The 27,984-nt window shown below is 38.5% G+C and overlaps 1 protein-coding gene across 1 annotated transcript in view; it reads right to left on the reverse strand.

Annotated features, from left to right (window-relative positions):
- The window catches only part of LOC111154278 (Rho GTPase activating protein 10), a 317,626-nt gene that overhangs the window by 153,878 nt on the left and 135,764 nt on the right, over positions 1-27,984 (reverse strand). Inside the window, exons 10-11 of the mRNA XM_022513786.1 lie at positions 26,541-26,635; positions 1,152-1,233 (exon numbers count right to left, since the gene is read on the reverse strand). Of these exons, the coding sequence (XP_022369494.1) occupies positions 1,152-1,233; positions 26,541-26,635 (177 nt within the window). The remainder of the gene's footprint in view (positions 1-1,151; positions 1,234-26,540; positions 26,636-27,984) is intronic.

Consider the following 27,984-nt stretch of genomic DNA (forward strand, 5'->3'; position numbering starts at 1 on the left):
GAAATGCTGTAAATATTCCTGATTCCTAGATAAAAACTTCAAGGACAAGACATAAATAAAATGATGGAGGCTAAATGTAGGTCAAATACAATAAAATAATAGGCAAATTGGATTACTACATTTTTGTTTTCCCAAGCATGATATATTCTCCTTTATAGCATGTATTTTTAACACATATACTTTGGGTTTTCATTTTTCAAACACTGAACCTGGACTGCCACACACACTGTGGTCCAGCTCCCCGGCCCCCATATCCTATACTTCCACCAACATGTCTGTGACCATCAGATAACATTATCTTTTGCCAGTTTCTATTCTGATACCTCTCCTTCTCCTATATATGACCCCTCTTTCACGTTGCAAGGTGCTCTTTCCCTTTCTTTAAACCCTGCTAAGATGACAAATGCTTTCCAGTTAAGCCCACCTCATTACCTGCACTGGCAGTTTACTTAGAGTTGTAATACTTTCAGCAGAGTTTATTTAAATTGGTTCTATGGTGTTTTCTATAATTATTCTGAGTCTCCAGTTCAATAGGTGATCTGCCAAATTCTCAATTCCCAAAGGCCTCAGTCCACTGAAACGAAAGCTGTGCTTGAATGAAGTCGCAAGCAGACTGAGTTCGTGTGCCTCTGGATCTCTATCACGACCTTTAATTGATTCTTCACACCAATCATACGAGGCCCGTTCACTAAGGCTACCTGCTCCTACATACCCTAAACCACGAGCCTGAACCAGAAACTGTTAAATCAAGCAAAATAACTACAGCAGTCGCTCACTGCCTCATATTTACTGTTCTGTCTCCACTGAGATCAAAATGAACCTCAAGAATTTATTGAATTCATCACCCAAAGAACCGTCAGGTAAGAAAGGAAAAAAAAAATGAGCATTTCCACGACTCCCTCAAACACAGCAAATCTGAGTGGCAAAGTCAAGAAAAATCAAAAGTAAAATCTAGGGACACACAGGTCCTCCGTGGGTGGCTGCGACCTCCAGCCAAACGACTGGAACGCAGAACGCTTTCAAGAGGACTCAAAACACCAGCGTCAGCGGGGAACTTTTTTTCCAATACCATAAAGCAAAAACTCCATAAAAAGAAATACAAGTCATCGCTGAAGGATGTGGACTACAATTCCGCCAGTGAGGGTTCTTACAGCTTCTTTTCCACCCAGAGCTTCCAACCACTGCTTCCGTTCCTCTTCGGAGAACGCCTGCATGGTCAGAGCAGCACCGGGCCTAAAAGACACCAGGAATGCGGCAGGTGAGCCTGGAGCTGGTAAAACAAACCTCTTTTCCACCTTCTCATGTTTTACTGTGGGGAGGAAGCAGGGGTAAGTGTTTAATTGCGACAGAAGACACATAACGTACAATGTACCATCTTAACCATTTTTAACTGCACAGTGCAGCTGTGTTGAGTATGCTCACGTTAACAGGAATCCAAACCCCAGAACCCTTCATCTTGTAAGACTAAAACTCTGTACCCGTGAAACCACGCCCCTTTCCCTTCCTGCCCAGCCCCTGACACACTTCCCTTCTACTTTCTGTCTCTATGAACTGGGTTACTCCTAGGTAACCCTTAGACGTGGAATCATGTCGTGTTTTCCTTTTTGTAACTTGCTTGTTTCACTTATTATGATATCCTCCATTTTCGTCCATGTTGTACCATGTGTCAGAATTTCCTTCCTTTCTAAGGCTGAGTAATATTCCTTGGTGCGTATGCACTGCGAACTGTGCGTATTTTGCTTATCCACTCACTTGCCCATGGACACCTGGGTTGCTTCTACCTTTTGGCTATTCTAAGCGATGCTGTTTTTAGCATAGATGTACAAATCTCTCAAGACCCACCTGTCAGTTCTTGTAGGGATATAGCCAGAAGTGGAATTACTGGGTGTGACATGATAAGAAATAACGCATTTGGTCTCTGACTCTGTTTCCTGGAACAAAGCTCCTAATACTCTTGGAATCTCCAAAATAAATGTCATTTTATATACTAATGAGATAACAGAGCTGGGAGCTTCAGGATGGGGGCTGGTTGCCAGGGGAAATGTGTGACTAGGAGATTGGAACTTTTAGCCCCACCCCCCGACGCCCCTCCCAGATGGGGGAAGGTGCTGGAGATTGAGTTCAATCACCAATGGCCAATGAGTCAATCAACCATTTAAACCATCTACACAGTGAAGATTCTATAAAATACTGCAAGTATCAGAGAGCTTCCAGGGTAGTGAAAACGTGGAGGCACTAGGAGGGTAGCCTGTCCAGAGAGGACATGGAAGCTCCAAGCCCTTTCCCCTATACCTTGCCTTAGGTATCTCTTCATCTGGCTGTTCATTTATTTCCATCAGAAAATCCTTCGTCATAAATTGGCAGCAGTAAGTAAACAGTCTTCCCGAGTTCTATGAGAGCTGTTCTAGAAAATTATCAAACCCAAGATATGAAACCCCCAATTTATCGCCAAAAGCACAGGCGACAACCTGGACTTGGACTAGCATCTGAGGTGGTGGGGGCAGACAGGTACAAGCGAGCCCTTACTCTGAAACGTCTTCACTAACTTGAGGTAGTGCCAAAATTCAGTTAAGCTGTAGGATATTCGGTCTCTGCAGAGAACTGGAGACTTGCTGGGTATGGTAAAACCCACATATTTGGAGTACAGATGTATTATGTGGGTAGGGAGAAATAATTTTGCCTCCCACTGGCTCGATGGTAATTCTGTTTTTAATTTTTCCAGAAACTGCCACACCTTTTCCATAGGAGCTGAGCTATTGTGCCTTCCCACCAGCAGTGCATAAGGTTTCCAATTTCTCCACAGCCTCACCAACACTTGTTACATTATTATCTCTTTTATTTTTTAAAGTAGCCATCATAATGGGTATGAAGTGCTAGCGATGACTAAATTTTATTTATAAAAGAGATACATGCTTAGTGTTACCCGGGCACGGAGAGAGTGTAAAACCAGAATAATCATTTTCCACCCCATCCCAATTCTATGTTCAAGAAGGCAGACTGTTCACCAGTTGGTGTTTCCTTCATATTTTTTTAGAGCCCTGTGTTGGTCCTCTGGGCCAAATTATCTTTCTCAGTTCAATTTGTTCAAAGATTCAGCCAGAAAAACTCTTTATACCAGGAAGGAATAACTAGGTAGAAAAGCCATTGGTAACGCCTCTTCACCTGGGGGCAGTTTCTCGAATGAAACAGATTTTGAATATTTGATTCAAATATCATGAATTAGTATTCAAAAAGAACTTTTCTGGCAAAGAATTAAAAGGCAAAACACAGAAAACTAGAAATGAAAGTAGACGGCTGAAACAAAAAGTAAATATTAATTCCCGTTGGACACGGAATATACTTTTTAAAGTTATCACTCTTGTGGTAGTATTTCAAAACTCACTTTTAACTAATGGATAATCTTTTTCAAGTAAAGCAAGCAGTAATAATCAACTGTAATTCAATAATCACTGCAATTTTTATAAAGTACTGTAAAGTAAAAAGTCCTCCAAAAGCAACGAGCCAAATGTGAATAAGTAGTCTTCCCAACCCTCACTCACATGGGCATTGTGCTCTCTCCCCACATGATCCTTATACAGCACAAGAGAAGTTATCTGCTTAGGGTTCACTACAAAGTAACTATAGCTACAACTGATAGGTTCTTGTCTACAACCATATTCTCCAGACTGAAATTTGTAGGTGGGGAGGGGGGGAAAACATCACTATTCCCCCACCCCTAAATAGCAAAATGACTCTTAATTGTCTACCGGACACTTTTTTGTCGTGATTCCACTTTTCCATCACCTTGGCACCACACAATACAGACCCAAGGTCCCACCTCCTCCCGCTCTACTACACACAGCATCTTTTTGGAGCAAGAATCAAGGCAAGATGCCCAGACAACCAGTCTGTTTCAAGAAGTTCCTTGACTGGGACGTGAAGATTTTGGCCCTTATTCTTAGTAACCCACACTGGGCTCAAGGGAGTTAATTAAAATTGTGAGGGAAAACTTCAGATGGCACGAATGTTTTTCTTTACATTCTTTAAGTGATAAAACAATATTTACATATGGGGGTCTCACGTCTGCAAGAATGCTCCATTCTTGTCAAGAAGGAAAAATATCTAGATATCTCTCTAAAACAGAGACGTATTCAAACATTTAGTATGTAATTAAGGGAACAAAAATATAAAATGTAAAATGAGATATGGTAGCAAATACATAATAGAAAGCAGACAGCTTCTCTAGTCCAGGAATGGCAAAATAAGCAGAGAAAATGGGACAGAAGGCCAAACAAGTCAACTTCTATCACAGAAAGACACAGAGTCTACATTCAGTTCAATAAACATCGAGTGAGTGCTTACTATGCTTTAGATCTTGTGCCAGGAGTGCTGGGCATTATTTATCGAATACCTTACCATGGGCTAGGCCCTGAGCTGGGCCTCCCACCCACAAAGGGCTTACTGTCTAACGAGAGAAAGAAGAAGGTTAAAAAAAAATTACAAATAATCTATTAATTACAATTATACGGAGTCCTGCAAAAAGTCAGCTACCTAGGAGAAAAAGAGGGAGTAATAAAGACATCAGAAGATGTATGCCCAAATACAAAAGCGTTCAACTTCAATGATGTTCAATTGTCAAGAAGACATGACTGAGTTCAATTGTTGTCAAGAAGACTTGACTGTGGCTAATTCGGCTGCCAGTCTCAGAGGAAATTTCAATATTCAAGGAGCTATAGGGGGTTAAGAAAGAGAAAGATCTTACCTAGCCCTGGAAGTCAGGCTTCCTTGGGAAAGAGACATTTAACCTAAGGCCTTAAAGATACATGGGCCATGTCAGAGCAACCAGGGCCAGAGTTATCCCCTAAGCCGAGAAGGCACGCAAAAGAGAAGGAACATACCTTGGAGGAGCTGGGTCAGCTTCATCAACTATCCTCCCACCCAGCTGGAGAGGAGCACAGGGGAAAGCTACAGAAGCAGCCTGGGGGTCCAGTCACAAAGGGATCCTTGGCTATGCAGAGGATTTGATTTATCCTACATGTCACCAAAGGTTTTTAGTAGGGGAATAACACGATTGAAGGTGTATGTGAACTCAGCTGCTGGGTGGAAATGGACTGAAGACAGGCAAGAGCTGGCTTCAGAGGCTTGTTAGCAGAATGAGGGGATGAGTTGGAAAGGCACAGATGAAGGAAAATATGCAGGAACTTGGAAATAGGAGGCTGCTTCTCTATGCTCTAGGCGCTACCACCAACAACAAAATCAACAGTGAAGGACAGGTCGATTACAATGTTTCATCAATAACTAGTAAATAAATAGTAAATATTTAATACAATAAATAGTAAAGGGATTCCATGAAAGTCAAAACAACTGTAGCACGTAAGGACTTAATACCTTTACCCTAAAAAACAAAAACAAAAACAGACACAGAGGCCTGATGAGATTCCTACGTTTTCTACTTACTGTTTTTGTTTCCCCCTAAGATTCTCCATGCATATGTGAGGGGAAATAACATTTACTACACATAGATGGCTGGATATTCATGTAGAGAGGCAAATAGAGATGTTGGATAAGAGAAACGATGACTGGTTCTGGTAACTTGAAACACAAGAAAAAAGTGTTGAATGATGAAAAGTGTCAAGAGTCGTGAACTAGAATTCCAGGTCGCACAGGAAGCAGGGGAGGAAAAAGAAACTGCAGGCTGCCAGTGAAATAACCAGAGTACTTCTGCATAATACCCCAATGCAGCATAAAAACCGAAGTATTATTCTATGCCTTGTCTCCAAGCACAATGACTCAAACGTGAGCCACCTAGCCCTTCATGGAATACAGCAGAAAACAAACTCCCTCATTGAAAGATGAGAGATTAAATAGAAATCTGTCACCTACAAGGAGAGGAGACTATTCCTGTTTGCATTTTGACAAATAATCGCACGGTAACTCAAAACAACTCGCCCTTTGAGAATTAATTTATCACAGTACACATGTTCAGAACAGTTCACACTTGTAACATCACAGACAGGGATCAGTCACTAATACTACATAAAGCTGGGTTCCCATCCTATCACAGAGATGGCTCACATTCATCCCCCATGGCTCAGCCTTCACCTCTAAAACACTAGTGTAGGAAAAGTAAAAAATAAAACATGCTTTAAATATTTTTAAATTCTCAAGTTTCTTTTACTCATCAATTGCTAGGAAATCATTTTGCAAATATGAGACTTTAGGAAACAGTGGACACATTTTAAACTACAATATTAACAACATCTCACTGTTAAACCAAACCATAAAAATTCCTTAGTTTTTGAAATAAAGACACGTTTTATTCATGAAATTTACTGGATGCATAGAACGACAGAGTGAATATATGGATAGCAAAGAACAGAAAATTCTAGTGTGCTAGAGTATTCCCAATTGCATCTTCATATGGAGAAGCTCCGGTAACATCACTGCTACCGTGTACTACGTGGTCCACTGAGGACACAACATTCTCTTCTTCATCAGAAAATTCATTTCAACCAAACTAACATCTGAGCACCTCATATGTGCCAGGCATTGTGCTAAGCTCTGAGTAATTTACCACACACAGTAAGCAAAACTAATTCTTAGCAAATACAAAAGGAACAGTGTGATTTTCATAAAGAAAAAACCAATAGGGGAAAAGAGCACCACTTGCCCAGACAGTCTATCTTTCTTTTGTTAAAACCATAACTGTTATCTGTAGAGCACAAGGTAGAGAATTGAAATCTGAAGAAAAACACTTAGGTTAAGCAAGTTCTTGTTCTTAAATCAGCAATTCATCTTTTTTCCTTCACTCGTTAAGAAAATATGCATCACTCTGCACTACTGAGCACTATGGAGGCCTACACATGAGAAGCAGTCTAGAGACCTATTATCTGTATTCTACATTTGACCCCGTATCTATTAATTCTTTCAACTGCATTTTTTATAGTTCAATCAAAGCATGTGGAAGACCTTTGTTTTCCTTATATTCTATATGATAGCTCAATGAGCTTATAAATTAAGAAAATGTAAGAAATAGAAACATCCACAAGACATTTATGAGATGCCAATTAATGAGATTTTGTAAATAGAGAATTTAAGAGAACAAACTAAGAAGCAGCTATCAAAACTTACAATGGTAACTATTAGGAATATTCTAATGTTTTTCTAAGACGAATGTTGAAAAGGAAAAGGAAAAAACCAACTGGCATGTTGTAAGTCCTGCACTAAATTTTACTATGAGAAGGGGAAAGTGCCAAAGCCAAACCAAACAGTTTCTAAAGTTACAGAAACATAGCTGTTATAATCAGTTTCTTACAAAGATTCCTGGGGGAAAAATTTTTAGTACCAACCTATGAATCTTACATTTTTCCAGAAATGATCAAAGCAAGGTGCATGATTTTACTAAGGGTGAAAACTTTATAATAACTTCTTCCTTCTGTCCACCAAAAAAAAAAAAAAAAAAAGTTTCAAATAGAGGAAGTAAGCATTGATACAGTTAGAAGTATGATTATTTCCTCTACTAAAAGTGAATTCAGGGGCGCCTGGGTGGCTCAGTGGGTTAGGCCGCTGCCTTCGGCTCAGGTCATGATCTCAGGGTCCTGGGATCGAGTCCCACATCGGGCTCTCTGCTCAGCAGGAGGCCTGCTTCCCTCTCTCTCTCTCTCTGCCTGCCTCTCCGTCTACTTGTGATCTCTCTGTCAAATAAATAAATAAATAAAATCTTTTAAAAAAAAAAATAAATAAATAAAAGTGAATTCAAACCATTTATCATTAGAGAACTGCTACTTTAGAACGCAGAAAGTTGTAAGAGAACGTAGTTCTTTCCTAACAACAAAAGGGTGGAGAACCTATGAAATCAGTGTTCAAACGAAGACTGCAGAACTGAAGATGCAAAAACAAAACAAAACAAAACCTAATGAACTAAAATGCAGACAGCAACAAGCCCTTTCTTAAAGAGAAAACACACACACATGTACACACAGCTACTTTGATCCTTTGAGAAGCAACAGGACAAAGAGGAAGACAGCAGAGAGGAGGGCAACAGTAGAACTGGAGTTTGAAAGGCAGAGTGTGGGTGAGCGTGATGGTTTCAAATCCCTATAAAACGGAGACACAAAGAATCTGAACCCATCCTCCAACTCCCTCCCATGGGACTTCATCAAGTGCTCAGAAGGAAATAGGAGAGCAGAGCTGAAACCCACCCCTATCCCCTGAGGTCTGTGTGTTAAGTATGAGGGGCAGAGCAGAAAAACCTCCAGAGAAGGTCTGATGGTGTTCTCAAATCACATGGACCCTTGAGAAACAGAACCTAAATGAAGTAACAACATAGGTTCTCAGCTCAACTGCCAACTAAAGGGACAGCCCTGCACATTAGCAGTCCCACGGAAGAAAGGGCATATCCTTTCCCAGTCATAAATATTACTTACTTTCTTTCTACTGTTCTCTTACAATATCTGGCTTTCAACCAAAAAATTATGAGGCATGCAAAGAAGCAAGAAAATGTAACCGAACATAGACAAAGCAGTTAAAAAAACCAGACTCTCAGAAATAGCCCAGATATTAGAGGAAGAAAAAATCAGACTGAACCTATGAATGGCAATATGTACATTAAAGGATCCAGGGGCGCCTGGGTGGCTCAGTGGGTTAAAGCCTCTGCCTTTGGCTTGGGACATGATCCCGGGGTCCTGGGATCCAGCCCCGTGGCAGGCTCTCTGCTCGGCGGGGAGCCTTCTCCCCCCACCCCCCACCCCCGCTGACTACTTGTGATTTCTGTCAAATAAATAAATAAAATCTTAAAAAAATAAATAAATACAATCTTAAATAAATAAAGGATCCAGCATACAAGGTGGCCAACATGCATAAACTGATGGGAATTTCAGCAAAGAAATGAAAACTACTAAAAAGAGACAAATGGATACGCAAGAAATAGAAAATAAAAAACAGTGATGAAGAATTCAGGAGGGTACCTTTCATATGCAAAAAACCAGTCTGGTTCCTCCTCTCTCTCTGCCTGCCTCTCTGCCTACTTGTGATCTCTGTCTGTCAAATAAATAAATAAAATCTTTAAAAAAAAAAAAAAAAAACCAGTCTGGAGTCAGTGTGTGCAACCATCTCCTTTATCTAACTTACACTCAGGGAGGCACTATTTCCTATGTCCTAAGTCACCCAGAACAACCACCCCTAGAGGAGACAGCCTGCCAATATTATTCAAACTAGCCAGTCCTAAATTGCTTCTCCTTCTCTGCCCTGCCTTTTCTGTGAAAATCCCAATAAAGATTGGTCTGGGATTTTTTTCTCACTCCTTCCTGACTCCTGACCAAAACCTGGCATTCCCCATGTGGTCCTATGTGGCATGGCATGCCCTCTTCTCTTGGAAACTCTTAATAAACGGTCTTTCAGTGCTATTAGTCTGTCCACGTCATCACTCAGTCACTTCCACAAATTAAAATACTGCAGGTACAACCAAAACAAATACCAAATGGTCAGAGATAATATAACTGGAATCCCAGAAACTGGAGAAAGAGAAAATGGAGAAGTATTTGAAGAAATAATGACTTAGATTTTCTAAACTTGCTATGAAATATAAACCCAAATATCCAGGAACTTCAATGAACCCAAAGCAAGATAAAATAAAGAAAGCCACACCTATGCAGGTCATTAAAAAAAAAAAAAAAATTCTTAAGAGCAGCAAAAAGATGACATACAGGGAAATAATAAGAAAGATGGATGATTTATCATGATGATAAAAAAAAAAAAATGGGAGGCCTGAAGAAAACAGAATGACTTCTTTGAAATGCTGGGGTGGGGGGGCCTATTAATCTAGAAATCTACATCTATCAAAAATGAAAGCAAAATAAAGACATTTTCAGACAGATGAAACATGAAGGAATTCTCCAGCAGATCTGCATTACATGAAATGCTTAGGTTAACTTAGCCTAAGGAAATTAAGGGAAATGGCACAAGATAGAAACTCAGTTCTATAGGAAGAAACGAACAAAATCAAAATTGATAAATATATTGGTATTTTTTTAAAAAGATAATCACATACACAAATAAAATATCAAATTTTTAAAAGATTACTAATTATTGATTTCATAAAGTAAAAATAGTAATGTATATTGTGTTCATAGTGTACACAGATTTAAAAATGTACATACACAGAAGCATAACTAGAAATAGAAAATGGAATATTAAAAGACTCCATTCACTAAAAAGAAAGCAAAATAGGAGCAGAAGAAAAATAAGACAAATAGAAAACAAAACAAAGAGGCATCTGGGTGGCTCAACTGATTGTCTGACTTTTGATCTCAGCTCAGATTTTGATCTCAGATCTTGTGAGGTTAAGGCCCACATTGGGCTCCACACTGGGTGTGGGGCCTACTTTAAACAACAACAACAAGGTGGTGCACTTAAACCCACACAATCAGTAATTATATTATACATAAATTAACTGAAACCTTAACTAAAACGCAAAGACTAAGTGGCTACGTTTTTTAAAATCAGGACTCAATAACACACTACTTATAAAAAACAAAGTTTAAACATAAAGGCATACAGGTAAAAGGAAAAAGATAAAAAAAGAAAAAAAAAGATATACCAATGGCTGCATCAATATCAAACAAGTAGATTTCAAAATAAAGATTAGCAGGAACAGACATTTCATAATGATAAAAGGGTCATTTCTTTCTTTCTTTTTTTTTTTTTTTCTGAGAGAGACAGAGAGCATGAACTGGGAGGAGGGGTCAACAGAGAAGCAGACTCCCCAGTGAGTGGGAGCCCAACATGGGTCTCGATTCCCAGATCCGGGGTCATGATTTGAGTCGAAGGCAGACACTTAACCAACTGACCTACCCAGGCATCCCAGTAAAAGAGTCATTTCATCAATAAGATGTAACAACCATAAAAATGCACAAACGCTCAAATCTCAAATATTCAATATGTGAAAAAAAAATTGGCAAAATTAAAGGGAAATTGGCAAATTCTAATCATAGATTTTAACACCCTTAGTTTAGTAACTTAGAGAATATTTAAAAATCAAAACAATATAGAAGTCAAGCAACACTATCATTAACTTGATCGAAATGACATTTAGAGAACACTATACCCAACAACACCAGAAAACTCATTGTTCTTAAGTGCACATAGAACATTTACTAAATAGACCACCTTTGGAGCAGTGAAACAAGTCTAGTAAACTTCCAAGTACTGATAAAATAGAGTATGTTCTCTGACCAAAAGAATATAAAGGAAAAACAGAAAATAATTTAAAAAAAAATAGAAAAACAGTAATAGTACACACAGAAAAACCCCCAACCATTTGGAACTTGTAAAATGTATTCCCAAGGGGCACCTGGGTGGCTCAGTGGGTTAAAGCCTCTGCTTTCAGCTCAGGTCGTGATCCCAGGGTCCTAGGATCGAGCCCCGCATCGGGCTCTCTGCTCAGCGGGGAGCCTGCTTCCTCCTCTCTCTCTGCCTGTCTCTCTACCTACTTGTGATCTCTATCTGTCAAATGAATAAATAAAAAAATCTTTAAAAAAAAAAAAAAAAAAAAAAAATGTATTCCCAAATAACACCTGGGTTAAAATTCAACATTTATGTCCTATTCACATTTAAAAAAAAAAAAAATTTGCAACTGAATTACAATGAAAACAGAATACATAAAAGTTTGTAGGATGAAAAAAAAACAGTAGGATGCAAACTAAAGCAGTTCTTTCAAGAAAAATTGTAAATTTAAATGTCTACATTCAGGTACACCTGGGGAGCTCAGTCAGTTATGTGTCTAACTCTTGGTTTCAGCTCAGGTCATAATCCCAGGGTTGTGAGACTGAGCCCTGCATGGGGCTCCCTATTGGATGTGGAGTCTGCTTAAGATTCTGACTCTCCCTCCTTCCCTCCCCCGCAACAGGCGCTCTCTCAAAAAAGAAGTCTACATTCAAAAATAAAATGGAAAATCAAAACTTTTATCTTAAGGAGCAATTAAAAGAAAGACAAATTAAATCCAAAGTAAGTAAAATAAAATAATAAAAATAAAAGCAGAAACCAATGAAATATAAAATGGACAATATGGGTTATCTGAAAAAAACAATTTAACAAAACTGATAAAGCTCTAGACAAGACGTCACAAAAAAAAATGAAACAAAAATTCCCATAGCAGGGATAAAAAATTAAGTACCATTACAGATCCTACAGATATGAAGTAGTAAGAAATGAATACTACGAAGAAAGGCATGTTAACAGAGACAATAGCTTCAAGGAAATAAATTCTTTGAAACCCCAATTTATAAAAACTAATGAGAAAGATCAACAACTGGCCAAACTAATCCAAAAGAGAAAGGACCCAAATTAATAAAATTATGATGAAAAGGGAGAGATCACGACTAACACCAAGGAAATAGAAGCAATCATCAGAAATTATTATCAACAGCTATATGCCAAAAAGTTAAGCAACCTAGACAAAATGAATGCATTCCTGGAAATCTACAAACTTCCAAAACTGAATCAGGAAGAAACTGACAACCTGAATAGACCAGCATCTAGTAACAAGATTGAAGCAGTGATCAAAAACCTCCCAAAAAACAAGAGACCAGGACCTGACAGATTCCCTGGAAAATTCTACTAAACATTCAAAGAAGAAATAATACCTATTCTCCTGAAGCTGTTTCAAAAAACAGAAACAGAAGAAAACTTCCAGATTCTTTTTATGAAGTCAGTATTAACCTGATCCCCAAACCAGGCAAAGACCCCATCAGAAAGGAGAATTTCAGACCACTATCCCTGATGAATATGGATGCCAAGATTCTCAACAAAATCCTAGCTAATAGGATCCAACAGTACATTAAAAAGATTATCCACCATGACCAGTGGGATTTATCCATGGGATGCAAGGGTGGTTCAACATTTGCAAATCAATGTGATAGAACAAATCAATAAGAGAAGATTGGTCCTCTCAATTGATGCAGAAAAAACATTTGACAAGATACAGCATCTGTTCCTGATTAAAATTCTTCAAAGTATAGGGATAGAGGGAACATTCCTCAACTTCATATAATCTATCTATGAAAAACCCACAGCAAATATCATCCTCAATGAAGAAAAGCTGACAGCCTTCCCTTTGAGATCAGGAACACGACAAGGATGTCCACTCTCACCACTGCTGTTCAACAAAGCACTACAAGTCCTAACAACAGCAATCAGGTAACAAAAAAAAAAAATAAAGGGTATTCAAATTGGCAAAGAAGAAGTTAAACTCTCTCTCTTCGCAGATGACAGGATACTGTATATGGAAAACCCAAAAGACTCCACCCCCAAACTACCAGAACTCATACAGCAATTCAGTAATATGGCAGGATACAAAATCAATGTACAGAAATCAGTTGCTTTCCTATATGCTAAGGAAATGTTGAAAAAGAAAAAACTGGGGGCATCACGTTGCCTGATTTCAAGCTTTACTATAAAGCTGTGATCACCAAGACAGCATGGTACTGGCACAAAAATAAGACACATAGACCAGTGGAACAGAGTAGAAAGCTCAGATATGGACCCTCAACTCTATGGTCAAATAATCTTCAACAAAGCAGGAAAAAATACACAGTGGAAAAAAGACAGTCTCTTCAATAAACAGTGCTGGGAACATTGGACAGCTATGTATAGAAGAATGAAACTCAACCATTCTCTTATACCATACACAAAGATAAACTCAAAATGGATGAAAGGCCTCAACATGAGGCAGGAATCTATCAAAATCCTAGAGGAGAACATCGGCAGTAACCTCTTCCACATCAGCCACCACAACTTCTTTCAAGACATGTCCCCAAAGGCAAAGGAAACAAAAGCTAAAATGAACTTTGGGACTTCATCAAGATCAAAAGCTTCTGCACAGCAAAGGAAACAGTCAACAAAACAAAGAGGCAACCCATGCAATGGGAGAAGATATTTGCAAATGACATTTCAGATAAAGGGCTGATATCCAAGATCTATAAAGAACTCCACAAACTCAACACACACAAAACAGATAATCATGTCAAAAAATGGGCAGAAGACATGAGCAGACACTTCCCCAAAGAAGACATGCAAATGGCTAACAGAAACGTGAAAAAATGTTCATCATCGTTAGCCATCAGGGAGATTCAAATCAAAACCACATTGAGATACCACCTTGCACCAGTTAGAATGGCCAAAATCAACAAGACAGTAAACAACTGTTGGAGAGAATGTGGATAAAGGGGAACCCTCTTACACGGTTGGTGGGAATGCAAGTTGGTGCAGCCACTTTGGAAAACAGTGTTGAGATTCCTTAAGAAATTAAAAATAGAGCTACCTTATGACCCTGCAATTGCACTACTGGGTATTTACGCCAAAGATACAGATGTGGTGAAAAGAAGGGCCATCTGTACCCCAATGTTCATAGCAGCAATGGCCACAGTCACCAAACTGTGGAAAGAGCCAAGATGCCCTTCAACAGATGAATGGATAAAGAAGATATGGTCCATATATACAAAAGAGTATAATGCCTCCATCAGAAAGGATGAATACCCAACTTTTGTACCAACATGGACGGGACTGGAAGAGATTATGCTCAGTGAAATAAGTCAGAGAGAGCCATATGGTTTCACTTCTGGAGGATAAGGAATAACACGGAGGACACTGGGAGATGGGGAGGAGACTTGAGTTGGGGGAAATCAGAGGGGGAGACAAACCATGAGAGATTGTGGACTCTGAGAAACAAACTGAGGGTTTTGGAGGGGAGGGAGGTGGGAGGTTGGGTGAGCTTGGTGGTGGGTATTCAGGAGGGCATGTACTGCACGGAGCACTAGTGAGGTGCATAAACAATGAATTTTGGAACACACACACACACACAAATTAAATTTTAAAAAATTTTAAAAATTAAGCAAAAAAAGAAAAACAAGAAAAATAGATAATCTGAATACCTCTTTACTCACTAAACTTTAACTGTAATTTTTAAATTTCCCATAAAGAAAATGCCAGACCAAGAGGACTTCACAGGTGAGTTCTCTGAAACACTTAAGGGACAATAATACCATATTACACAGACATTTCTAAATAGTAGAGGGGAATGGAAAACTTCCCAACTCTTTTCTGAGGCCACCATAACCCTGATATCAAAAATCAGACACAGACATTACCAAAAAAGAACATAACACCCTATTTCTCATTTAAGTATCCTCAATCAAATATTAACAAAATGAACAGACAATAAAGAGGTTAATACATCATGACCAAGTACAGTTAACTCAAGAATGCAATGTTAGTTTAACTTAGAAGATTCAATGTAATTCACCCATTAACAGGTTCAAGAAAAATATTTAATGATCATTTTGATAGACAATAACAAATATTTGATCAAAATCAGTATCTATTCATCATTAAAACTGGGAATAGATAAAAGCTTCCTCAACATGTTAAAGGCATCTACAAACAATCTTCAGCTAACATCATATTTTATAGTGAAATAATAAATGCTTTTCCCCTAGGATCAGGAATAAGGTTAAGATTTCCAATATCATTTATCATTTTATTAGAGGTATTGGCCCTGCAATAACACAGGTAAAGGAATAAAAGACATACAGCTTCAATCCAAAAGAAAGCTATTTTATTCACACATGATACCATTGTGTACATAAAAAAATCATGAAGACATTTGAAGAAGAAATAAGTCAACTCAGCAATATTGTAGGACAAAAAAACCAAGTGCATTTTTATGTATTAACAGTACTTTGGGAAATGAAAAGTAAAACTTATTCTTTAAAAATAACATTTAGAAACATAAAATACTTAGAGAAATTTAATGAAGGTGCCCATAAACCCTATATTAAACACTATAAAACATTACTGAGAGAAATTAAAGAATAAATAAATGGTAATTACTCAGGAATTATTAAAACTCTGTATTGGTGATATTGAACTGTAGGCCTTTGTAGAAATAAACTGGAAAATTTATATGGAAATGCAAAGGATCTACAACAGCCAACCAATTTTGAAAAAGAACAGAAGACTCACAACTGGCTTTGAGACTTACTATACAGTTACAGAAATAATGATGGTGTAAAACTGGCAAAGGACAAATAGATCAATGGAACAGAACAGGGAATCTAGAAATAGACCTACACACACAGTCAAATGATTTATGACAAATATGCCAAAAACAGTTCAATGGCGCCAAAGTCCTTTTCATTGAATGGTGCTAGAAATACTAGATACCTACATAAGAAAAAATAAATAACACTCACTCTCTACACATCACACAACCACCCGAAATCTTCACAGGTTGCAAACAAATTTAAAACTTTTCTAAGAAAGCATGGGAAAATATCTTCATAATACTGGGATAAAGATTTCTTAGAGCAAAGAGCTCTATCAATAAAATTTTTAAAAAACTGATAAGTTCAGGGGTGCCTGGGTGGCTCATTCAGTTGAGTCTCTGACTCTTGGTTTCAGCTCAGGTCATGTGGTGAGACTGAGCCCAGAGTCAGGCTCCAAGGTCAGCTCAGAGTCTGCTTCAGACATCTGCCCCTACCCCCCCCACTCACACGTGGCACTCTCTCTCTCTCTAATAAATAAAATCTTTAAAAATAATTTATAAATTCAACTTTATCAAAATTAGGATGTTCTTCTCATCAAAAAACACTTACGAAAATTAATAGGCAAGCCGGATTATTCGTAACTAATATCTGTTGAAGGATTTGTATCCAAAATACTTAAAATAATTCCTACAATCCAATAACAAAAAGATCAACAACATAATTTTTTAAATAAGCAAAAGATTTGAATAGACACTTCACAACAGAAGAAATAGAAAAAGCACATGAAAAATTATTCAACATCAGTAACCATAATTTGCTAAAAAGAAAAAGACTGCCATAGTCCAAGGTTGGTAAGGGGGTACAGCAACTGGAACTCTCATATATTGTTGGTAGGAGGAGAAAACTACCCTAAAAAACTGTCAATTTCATAAAAAGCCAAATATACATAAATATATACATACACACACACACCAGCATTCTCACTCCAAGGTAATTATCCAAGAGAAATGAAAGTATGTGTCCATACTTCTATACAATTGTTCATTACAACTTTAGCCACAAAAGCGAAGAACTGCACTATGATCCACATTCCAATGTCTGTCAGCAAGTATTTTAAGAACAAATTCATATTAATGTAAATTTAGTTTTCCATTTAAAAACTGGAACCAATACAAAATGTGTCTTTCAACAATTATCATATGATTTCACTCATAGGTGGAATTTAAGAAACAAAACAAGAGTAGCATAGAGGAAGGGAGAGAAAAATAAAACCAGACGAAATCAGAGAAGGAGACAAACCCTAAGAGACTCTTAACCACAGAAAACAAACTGAGGACTGCTGTATGGGAGGTGGGGTGGGGAAATGGGGTAACTGGGTGATGGGCATTAAGGAGAACACGTGATATAATTAGCACTTGGTGTTATATGCAACTGATGAATCACCAAATTCTACCCCTGAAGCCAATAATACACTGTATGTTAATTAACTGAATTTAAATAAAATAAAATTTTAAAATTATAATAAAATTTCAGTATGCCACTATCAACTACCATCTTTAGGGCAAAATCTTACACACTGTGAAAAATACAGAAGCTCATAGACAAGAAATGCTGTCTCTAATTCTATGTAATTCATTTTCTAACAGCTCTACCTAAATTCTTTTAAAATGACTTCCTTTCCTAGTCTCTCTACAGTAGAATCTAAGAATTCTTGAATGATGCATCAGCCCTGACAGATCCCTTCACATTCTGGCTTTATTCATCCCCTGAACTATAACCAATTAAGCTGTTATACTTTTTTAATTGAAATATATATCCCATAAATATAGTCATTAAAAACAACAATGACAATAACAACAATTGCATTCAATTCCACAAATGTGTTGGAGTTGTTACGTTTACAAACTCTTTAAAGCTGGGCTTTTCAACAGCCATACCAGGGATATATTGAACCAGATGATACTGTGTTGCGGAGGACTGTCTTGTGCTGGATATTTAGCATCAGGGCTGGCCTCCATCCACTAAATGTTAGGAGTGACAATCTCAGTGTCTTCAGACACAAACACTCACAGTTGCGAACTAGACTTAAAGGATTATCTCAGTATGTTTTCTCAAGACTTCCTATGATTCCTTCTGCCGTGGGCAAACCTTCCTCTGAGTTTCTAAACTGTTACCAGATCTTGAAGATCCAATTTAACCATCCATTTGTCTAGCAAGCTTTCCCAGCCAACCCCACTTCTATTGCTTCACAGTCCCTAAAGCACCTCAGACCTCTGAAATGCTCTTGGCCTGTGAGTTCCCTCAAGGTCAGGCCTTTTAGTTTCTAATTCTTGCCTCCTAAGTGCCAAACACAGTCACTGATAGTTTAGGTACCTGAATAACATGCTCTATAAAATACTTACAAATGCTACCACAGTTAATATACTACGGAAACATTATTATTCAGCCCAACTGCATGGGCTTCTGGAAGCAACCTGTTCTTAACTCACTTTTCAAGGGATAAACAAGATGATACCATGCACATAGCTGTGAAATAAAGTCTTCGGCGTAGCAGCATGCAAAACGCTCATTGCTCCAGATACTCAGGCCACTGCCTCCACACACTGTCATCATGAAAACATAAATGAGTGAATTAAAAACATAACAAGTATCTTGCCATCCTTCAAGACAAATATACTAGGAATCAGGCAAAACCAAACTAAACAGAATATCTGAAATGTCAGATTAATGAGAGCAAAATGGGAAGCATTTTCTTTAAGCAGCGCCTGAATGTGATGTGTGGGAGAACCTCGCACAATGGTAATTATTTATCAAGCAAATGTGTGGGGGTCACAGCACAATGAGGCATGTGATAAGCATGCAAAGGAAGCAAAAGCACCTTATATAACAAAATTGTTGGGGCAGGAAGAACGGATGGTGTTTCATCCTTTAGAGAAGAAAGCTGCAAATCTTCTGACACGCTACAGCTTGCCAGGGAGAAACTAGCCACTCAAAATCCTCTTCTCCCCCGAGAAATGAGTGACATGATCATTTCACAGCCCGTGGTATCTGGCATGTGGCTGGTCTGAGGTACTGAATGTTTATATCATTTTAAAAGCCTTATTTTACTTATGGTCCTTATTTGCAGCTGTGTTTTTTTAAGCTCTACTGAAATACAATTCACACTATCAAATTTACCTAGAATATATAATTCAACAGCTTTTAATATATTCTAAGAGTTGTATAACCCATCACGAAAATCAATTTTAGAACATTTTCATCATCTCCCCAAAATATTCCATACCCATTAGCAGTTAGTGTCCATTTCCCTCAAAACCCCCAGCCTTAGACAACCACTAATCTACTTTCTGCCTTTAACAATCTGCCCATCCTGGCTGTTTTATATAAATATAATAATATCACATGTAGTCTCTTGTGACTCACGTATTTCACTAAGCATGTGGTTTCCAAGGTTCATCCACATCATAGCACATGTTAGTCTTCATTCCTTTATATTGCCAAACCATATTTCATTGTATGAATAGCACATTTATCTACCCACTCATCAGCTGACAGACATTTCGGTTGTTTCTACATTTTGGCTATTATGAATAAGGCTGCTATCAACATACACGTACAAGATTTTTATGAAGATATAGGTTTTCATTTCTCTTGTATATATATATAACTAGAAGCAGAATTTCTGGGTCACGTGATAGCTTCATGTTTAACTTTTTTTTTTAAAGATTTTATTTTTAAGTAATCTCTACACCCAATATGGGGCTCAAACTCAGAACCCTGAGATCAAGAGTCACATACTCCACCGACTTTTTGAAGAACTGCCAAACTTCTTCTCCAAACAGCTACACTCTTTTAAATTTCTACCACCAGTGTATGAGAAAGATCCATTTTCTCCACTCCTCACCAATACTAGTTATTATCGGATTTTTTAATTATAGCCATCCTAGTGGGTGTGAAGTGGTATCTCATTGTTTTTTTTAATACGTTTACTTATTTATTGTTATTTATTTTTTAAGTAGGCTCGATGCTCAACATAGGTCTTGAACTCATGACCCCGAGATCAGGAGTCACATGCTCTACCAAGTGAGCCAGCCAGGCATCCCTCACTGTGGTTCTGATTTCCCTAATGGCTAACTCTGTTAAGTATCTTTTCAAGTACTTACCAGCCACTTGTACATTTTCTTTGAAAAAAATGTCTAATTCAAATATTTTTTACCCATTTTTTAGTTGGGTTATTTGTCTTTTTATTATTGAGTTATAAGAGTTATTTATATATTCTGGATACAAGTCCCTTATCAGATATACCATTTGCAAGTATTTCTCCCATTCTGTGGGCTGTCTTTTCACATTTTGGATGGATTTCTCAGCACATGTTCCTAAATGTTCTTAGCTGAAATAGTCAAAGTAAACTTCTGGTGAGCCGAGAGGAGGAAAATGAAGCACAGATCCATTTAACATTGATAAAGCAGTAATGGCTAATTGGACCCCCACCAGCAACCATTCTCTCTTTCACTGTCAGTGACAGATTCCCCCCAAATCAGAAGAGCACACGGATGTATGGAAACAAAAGACAGCAACTTCCCTGACTCAGCATTTCCCAGCCTCCCTTGCAATGAGGTATAACCACACAACTCCATTCACATTGTTATGTGATCAGAAGGGTTATGTTCAACCTCTAGAAAGTGTTCCTACAAGAGGCAGTGCTGTAGAAGTGGAATCTGGGATCTTGGACCTAAGGTGACTGGGAGGTTAAGCCCCGCACAAGGGGGAGCTAGATCTGGCACCAAGAAGCATGATATCCACCCTGATCTGACCTCCTCTAGGTTCTCCCAAATGGGAACGAATAAACTTTGGCACGTTTAAGCCATTTTACTTTGAGTTTTTCTGTTACATGCAATCAAACTTGATCTCAACTCATGCAACAATTAAGTGAAAGCTCTTGATTTATATCTACATAAATCAAATACAAGCCCAGGCTCCACTGTGCAGTTCTGGAAGCATCCCCGATTGCCAAAATGTTACCGTTTTTCCAACCCAAGGAGTTAAAAAAAAAAAAACAGCAAAAATTGATACCAGGATAGATGACAAAATATGTTTATGTTAAGCATATGCAATCAATTGTGAAATTACTATAGGCAAGTACCCAATAGGAATTCTCTACAAAATCCATCAGAAACCCATTTACAAAACCCACCTGCTCCATAATGGGTTAAGTTTATTTTTTTAAGCAAAACAAAAAGCGAAAACAAAAAACCACTGGAGCTCACAGCTCTGCAGCATGGTACAGAAGAAAAGGACAGCTGACTGACAGCTGCTTGATTGAATCTAATCCCAGTTCTGTCACTTCTAAACAACAATTCAATTTCATTTAATTCAGTACAAATTTGGTGAATGCCCACCATATATAAAGCATTACATTTGGTACTGCAGTACCAAGTAATCCTAAAACAGGGTTTCTACCCTCATGGAATTCATAATCTAATAGACAAGGAACAAATTCCTTACAATTCCCAGTAATCTACTTGGCCAGGAACTGGAGAAATAGACAAGAGAAGAGCCTATCTCATTCACTAATAAGCTTTCAAAACCCCAGAATTAGGGAAGTAACCTCAAAGAACCCTCACGCTCCCTCCAAATTTTGTTTCAAAAGTAGGCGAGGGGGCAGGGAGCTGGTAGCAGAAACCTAACAGCCCCACAAACACTATCCTTTGGTAACATCAAGTCTGAATAGATGTTTCCCTGCTTAGAAATAAAGAAATAAGCAAACACAAGAGGAGTCAATAATTTAACTCAAAAGTAACATAATCCTAGAGACTCAAGGAGACACATACATGAAGAAAGTTATTTTCCAAGTTAACCAAAAAGCTTTGGAAAAAGACACAAAATAAACATGTATTATTTTTGAAAAAATATTTCTATGATATTAGTATTTACATAAGACTGAATAGACTTATATAAAATGTTAGATCCTATAAAGGGACTGTTTTCGTTCCAAGAATTCTGGGAAAATTTACAAAACAAACAAGATCTCCCACCTCCACACTGTTCAAAATGCATCACAGAAGCAATACTGAGAATACTGAGTAGGCAGCCAGATAAGAACCTGAAATTCAGGGAAAAGATGTCGGTAGAGATAATAAATGTTGGAGTTACCAACATAAGGATGGCACTTAAAGCCATGAGGCTGGACAAGATAAGGGTGAGGATGAGGAAAAGAGCTCTAAGATGAACATCAGAGAACTCCAACATCAAGAGGTCTGGGAAATAAGCAGCTAGCTGTAAATGAGTCTAAGAATCAAAAAGCCAGTGGGGTGGGAGAAACGATCGAGCAGATATGATGTTCTAGAAGTGAAGCAAGTAGGTCGTGGAAGAGAGTGTGACTGGCCATGTCAGATGCTGCTGCCAGCAAAGAAAAGGAAAGACAGGGGCACCTGGGGGGCTCAGCGGGTTAAAGCCTCTGCCTTCAGCTCAGGTCCTGATCCCAGGGTCCTGGGATTGAGCCCCGCATTGCATCGGGCTCTCTGCTCAGCAGGGAGCCTGCTTCCTCCTCTCTCTCTGCCTGCCTCTCTGCCTACTTGTGTTCTCTGTCAAATAAATAAATAAAATCTTTAAAAAAAGAAGAAGAAGAAGAGGAAAGACAGGACAGTTGACACTGGATGTTGCACACGGAGATGGTGAGAGCTTGACAAACACAACTGCAGTGGAGAGGAGAGACAAAGGCCAGACCAGAGAGGGCTCAAAAGAGAATAGGAGGAAGAAAATATGAGACCTTAATACAACAGCTTTCAAAGAAGTTTTGTTGTTTATTAGAGGAGAGAAATGGGCAACAGACAAAAGGGAAGACTGGTCAAGACAGGTTCTTTCATTGGTGATAGTGGTGGCATTTTTTTTTTTCAAGATGAATGAAAAAAAGTGTTTTGTGTGCTGATGAGAATAATCCAGTAGAAAAGGCAATCTGCAGGCTGACAAGAAAGAAGACTGCTTCAGTGATATTGTGGAGTAGAAATATAGGATGAGAGAGAAGTGAACAGAGAGGCTCAGGAACACAGCTCGCACAAAGACGAAGGGAAGGCAGGGTGTCTGGACGTGGTGATGGAGGGGGCGTTTATGGCAGTGGATGATCTCTTCTCATTGCTTCTACTTTCACAACAAAATAGGACACAAAATTATCAGGAATGAGGCAGTGTCAGAGGCTCAGAAAGAGAAATATATGAAATATTCATCAACGAGTAGAATGAAGGAACCAGAAAATGTAACACAATTAGTAGTTAGAATTAATGGCTCATGAGGCTAGTGGTCATGAATCTGAAGTGATCCTGGGGAACACGGATAAATACGTCTCTCTAGGAAGAGAGAAGGCAGAGTTTAGTTGGGGTTGTACCAGCAAGTCTAATAAAGGAAGAGAAAGACAATAGAGCATATTTAAAAGAGTGACTATAATGACTGACCATGAAATTAAAACCAGGTTAGAAGGGAAGTGAAGGTGTAAGAAACTGAGTAACAATAGGCTCAACTGATGAGAGAGACTCTAAAGATACAAAGAGAGAAACAGAGAAAGCCTTGTGGCTGAGACTCTTGGGTGGTTGCTGGTCCTTGTAATGACAAGACCTAAGCAATGACTGTGAGAGTGAATGGCTGAGGTTGGGTAAAGGACAAGATGAGTGAAGGAGAGGAGTTCCAGGAGTCAAGAAGCAAAGTGCTGAAAAGGATCATCTCAAGCAGTATTGAAATCACCATGAATTATAAAAGGAGTAGAATTGGAAACAAACCATTTAAGTAGCTAAAGATTCTAAAAGCATCTCAAAACACAGGAAAAAAGAAAAATACGGACAGCAAAGTGATTCACTTTGAGAATGAAACCATGTGAATAGGAAGGAAGGAAGGAAAGAATAAGATAGCCATAGGAATTTATAAAAAAAAAAAAAAAAAAAAAAAGCAATAGCTGAAGATGGAGAGGTCCAAGAAATTTGAGGGCAATGAGCATGATTTAGCCATGGGGGTCAAATATTGCCAAAGCTGCCAATGCTATACCCAATCTCCCACTAGGTTTCCTCCTGAATGACCCACAGCAATCTAACTCAACATGACCACAGTTCAATTCATTGTTTTCCACCCTTGGGCCTCCTTGGTTTTCCATCTTAGTAAATGGCATTACCTAGTTGTTTAAGCCAGAAACCTTTCCCTCCTTCACTCTATACTCCAACATTCAATTTGTCTCTAAATTTAGCTCTAAACTTCTCGCTCAAATGGATCCCTTAGTTTCCATTCCCACTGCTACCAACACTAATATAGGGCCCTTCCATCTGTCCTTGCAGCCTGCAGGCTTTACTCTGCCAGAGTGGGCTTTGAAAAATATAAATGCCATTTAATGGACTGAACTAAAAAACCTCAATGTCAGGCTACTGACCCCATCTCAAGCCTCTTCTCCTACTCCTCCTGGCTGCTCCAGTGTTGCTGGGACTCTCAAACGGACCACATCTTGCTCCAGTGTTGCTGGGGCTCTCAGACCACATCTTCCCTTGACTCCAGACCTTCACATGAGCCATCCACTCTGCCTAGGAGTCTCAATCCCAGCTGACTCCAAATAATCCATTGGTCATCAATTAGATGTCAGACCTTCTATATGTCTTTCTTCGACCATCTATCTAGACCAGATTAATGGTCCCCCAGCCACAATTTCCAAAAAAGCAGCTCTGGGTATCAACATAAGTAAATTAGAGATGTCTACAAGAAGGAAGCTGAAAAAGTAAGGATCCAGGCCCCCTTACCCTACTTCAATAAGGTAACTTTCTTTTTTGTTTCACATATACATAAATGTAAGATTTTATTCGAAAAGCCTATAAACCTTATAAAGCAGTTTAAAAACCACTAGATCACCTCTAAAGTCTCCTACCCCCTTCTCTATTTGTAAGATATTACCCTATATAGGCAAAAATAACTCCACAGCAATCCCTGGTCAATCTAGGATCATCGTTGACCAAGTGCATTTGGCATGATCAAGTCTTAGAGAAAATATGGGGTTAGGGAAAACAACACATGCTCTATTAGAATGATATATGAAAGCCCTAGAAGTGTCCTGCTTTCAAATCAAGTCAGATTAACCCCATTACATTTTCTGGTAGCATCACTGCTGACTCACCTCTGTCAGTTATTCAGGGACTCTCACAATTACACATGATACTCAGACTTATAGGATAGTGGCTGAGAGGTAGAATGGGCTCCAGAGGCAGAATGCAGAAGTTCAAATCCTCGCCCTTCCACTTACTAACTCCATGCCCTTGGGAGAATCGCCTAAGCTCTCTGTGGCCCAGATTCCAATCATAAAATGAGAAGGATGGTACCTGCCTGATAGGGCTGTGGTGAGGATTCAATGAGATAAAACACAGATGAATTCAGAACACTTGGCACTGTCTGGCACTTGGGACTCAGTAAATGCCCACTACGGATCGACACCCGCAGATGCTCAAGTTGTACTACACAGCCTGAAACTCTTCTTAAGGTCTCTGAACTGGTCCTTATTGGCCTGAAATTGAACCTCTTCCACAATGACATTCTCTTTCATTTTATTCCAGTCTTGGCAAAATGCTTGTTCAACTACCTTTCTCATGATGGTGCCAAATTTATCATGGTGCCTAGCAGCACGCTTTTATGTATGTGGTCTTCAGTTCATTTACTGGAAAGGAAAGCATAGCTCTCCCCTCTCTGCGTCCACCCCATAGACTAGGCTCCATCATCTGAGCGAAAAGGAAGCCTTAATTATTTTTGTATTCGTGGATCCTGACATGAAATGAACTTTTATTACAGAAACCTCATACTGTGAACTTCTGTTATACAACTAAGAAACAGCCTTCTCTAAAGACCAGTGTTGCCAAAACCAGCACCAGTGAGGAACCACCATACTGTCAGACATTACTAAAGAAATATTCTATGAGTACCAAGATTTTTCTTAGTAGGACAGGAGAACACAGAAAGAAATGCCAGAGAAGTAATATTATCAGAAGTACGGTTTTCTTTTTTTTTTTACTCCTTCCTCGCCGGCAAAGATTCTTTTATAAAACTGAAAGTCATACAAGGGAAAAGACAAGCAGTCTTTAAATAAGCAGTTTGCCTATGAGCCTCCATCACATACAGAATACACATACGGAAAATTCCCACACACGAAAATGAATACTGTTCTGCATTAACAACCCACCATCTCTTGTCAGTTTTGTCACCCACTTCCTCACTTTCATTCATTATCCTTTCAGTGCCACAATTAGGCTTCAATCAACAATGAAATGCTTCAAGGTAATTTTTTAATTACTTATTAGAAGGACTTCAAACTCCAGCCAAGTCCAAGCTATCACTCCACAGCTAAGCACAGAGACAAAGACTAAACAGGTCAAAATGAATACAAAACCTGGAAATGTAACAAGATAAAATTCTTTCAGGCCAAGGAAATCTCAGTTTCAATTAACCTCCATTTTTTAAATCATTTTTTATAGTACTCTTTCATTAAGTGCAAGAATTCTAATAACTTACCGGTCAGCAGCTTCCACATCAAAGCAAAATCTTCTGTCAATGGAGTCAGTATGCCTCTTGGTACATTCTTTCAAAAAGAACACTTCTCCATCTCCCTGCAAAAAACCATTTTAAACTTTCTCAAAAATTATAACATAGACACACTAAAGAACCCTATATTGGGGAGGGGGTGCCCCAAGGTTCAAGATTTTTTTTTAATATTTTATTTATTTGATAGACAGAGATCGCCAGTAGATGGAGAGGCAGGCAGAGAGAGAGGAGGAAGCAGGCTCCCTGCTGAGCAGAGCTCCCGATGCGGGACTCGATCCCAGGACCCTGGGATCAGAACCTGAGCTGAAGGCAGAGGCTTAACCCACTGAGCCACCCAGGAGCCCCTCAAGTTTCAAGATTTTAAGTCCAGTTACCCTATTCTCTTTCAAACAAATCTGTTTAAACACTATTTATAATCTTTCTTTTTAAGACTCTATTTATTTATATGAGAAAGAGAGAGAGAGAGAAACCGGGAGAAAGAGAAAGCAGGAGCGGGGGGAAGGGGCAGAGGGAGAGGGAGAAGCAGACTCACAGCTGAGCAGGAGCCCAACATGGGGCTCGATCCCAGAACCCAGAGATCATGACTTGAGCCAAAGGCAGATGCTTAACCGATTGAGCCGTCCAGGCATCCCTATTTATAATTTTAATCATTTATGTCATCCTCTTCTCCTTAAAGTTTTCTAGATCTTGCTTCGATTACAATAACACTAAACCAGACCTCGTGAGCACTAATTTTAAAGACAGATTAACAACAGTTTCCATGCCAGAATATTTGCTATTCTTTTATTACACTCTTTTTTAAAAAGGAATAATTTTTTAATTCATACTATGTGACACCATATGAAATAGACAATATGTGACCATTCTTGACCTATAAAAACTTCAATTCCATATGAATCTACCTAAAAGGTATTATGTATCAAAAGGCCGAGTAGCTACTGTGATCATAGGAAGCTAGAACCACTCAATCAATGTGGGTTTTATTTCCAGAGAAGATCACTCTGAATTCATATTTAATTTGTTTTAATATGGTACTGTTTTACCTCGCTAAACCATCCAAGGGAAATAATGGAAGCAATGCAGGAACACAGGTTCTAAGGAAAAAACTCTAAGACCCCATGTACCTATTTCTAGAACATTTTTATATTTTCTAAAATAGGAGAATCTCCAAGTAATATTAAACAAACATTCAAGTATACCAATATTCAAAATGTCACAGTCATTCTATTCCGAAGTGTATTTTTTATTATGTCATGGTTAAACAGAGACATCACTAAGCAGACATGCATTAGCACCTGAATTAGTCCTGACAGGAACCTCATACTCAATCTTAAGCCCAACAGCCTTTACGAGTGATATCCTCACTTCTTCCTCTTCTCCATGGCCTTGATTTTCCACATCTATTTCATTATTA

This window comes from Enhydra lutris, unplaced genomic scaffold (assembly GCF_002288905.1).
Source record: "Enhydra lutris kenyoni isolate GAN:26980312 unplaced genomic scaffold, ASM228890v2 scaffoldscaffold3, whole genome shotgun sequence".
Taxonomy (NCBI): domain Eukaryota; kingdom Metazoa; phylum Chordata; class Mammalia; order Carnivora; family Mustelidae; genus Enhydra; species Enhydra lutris.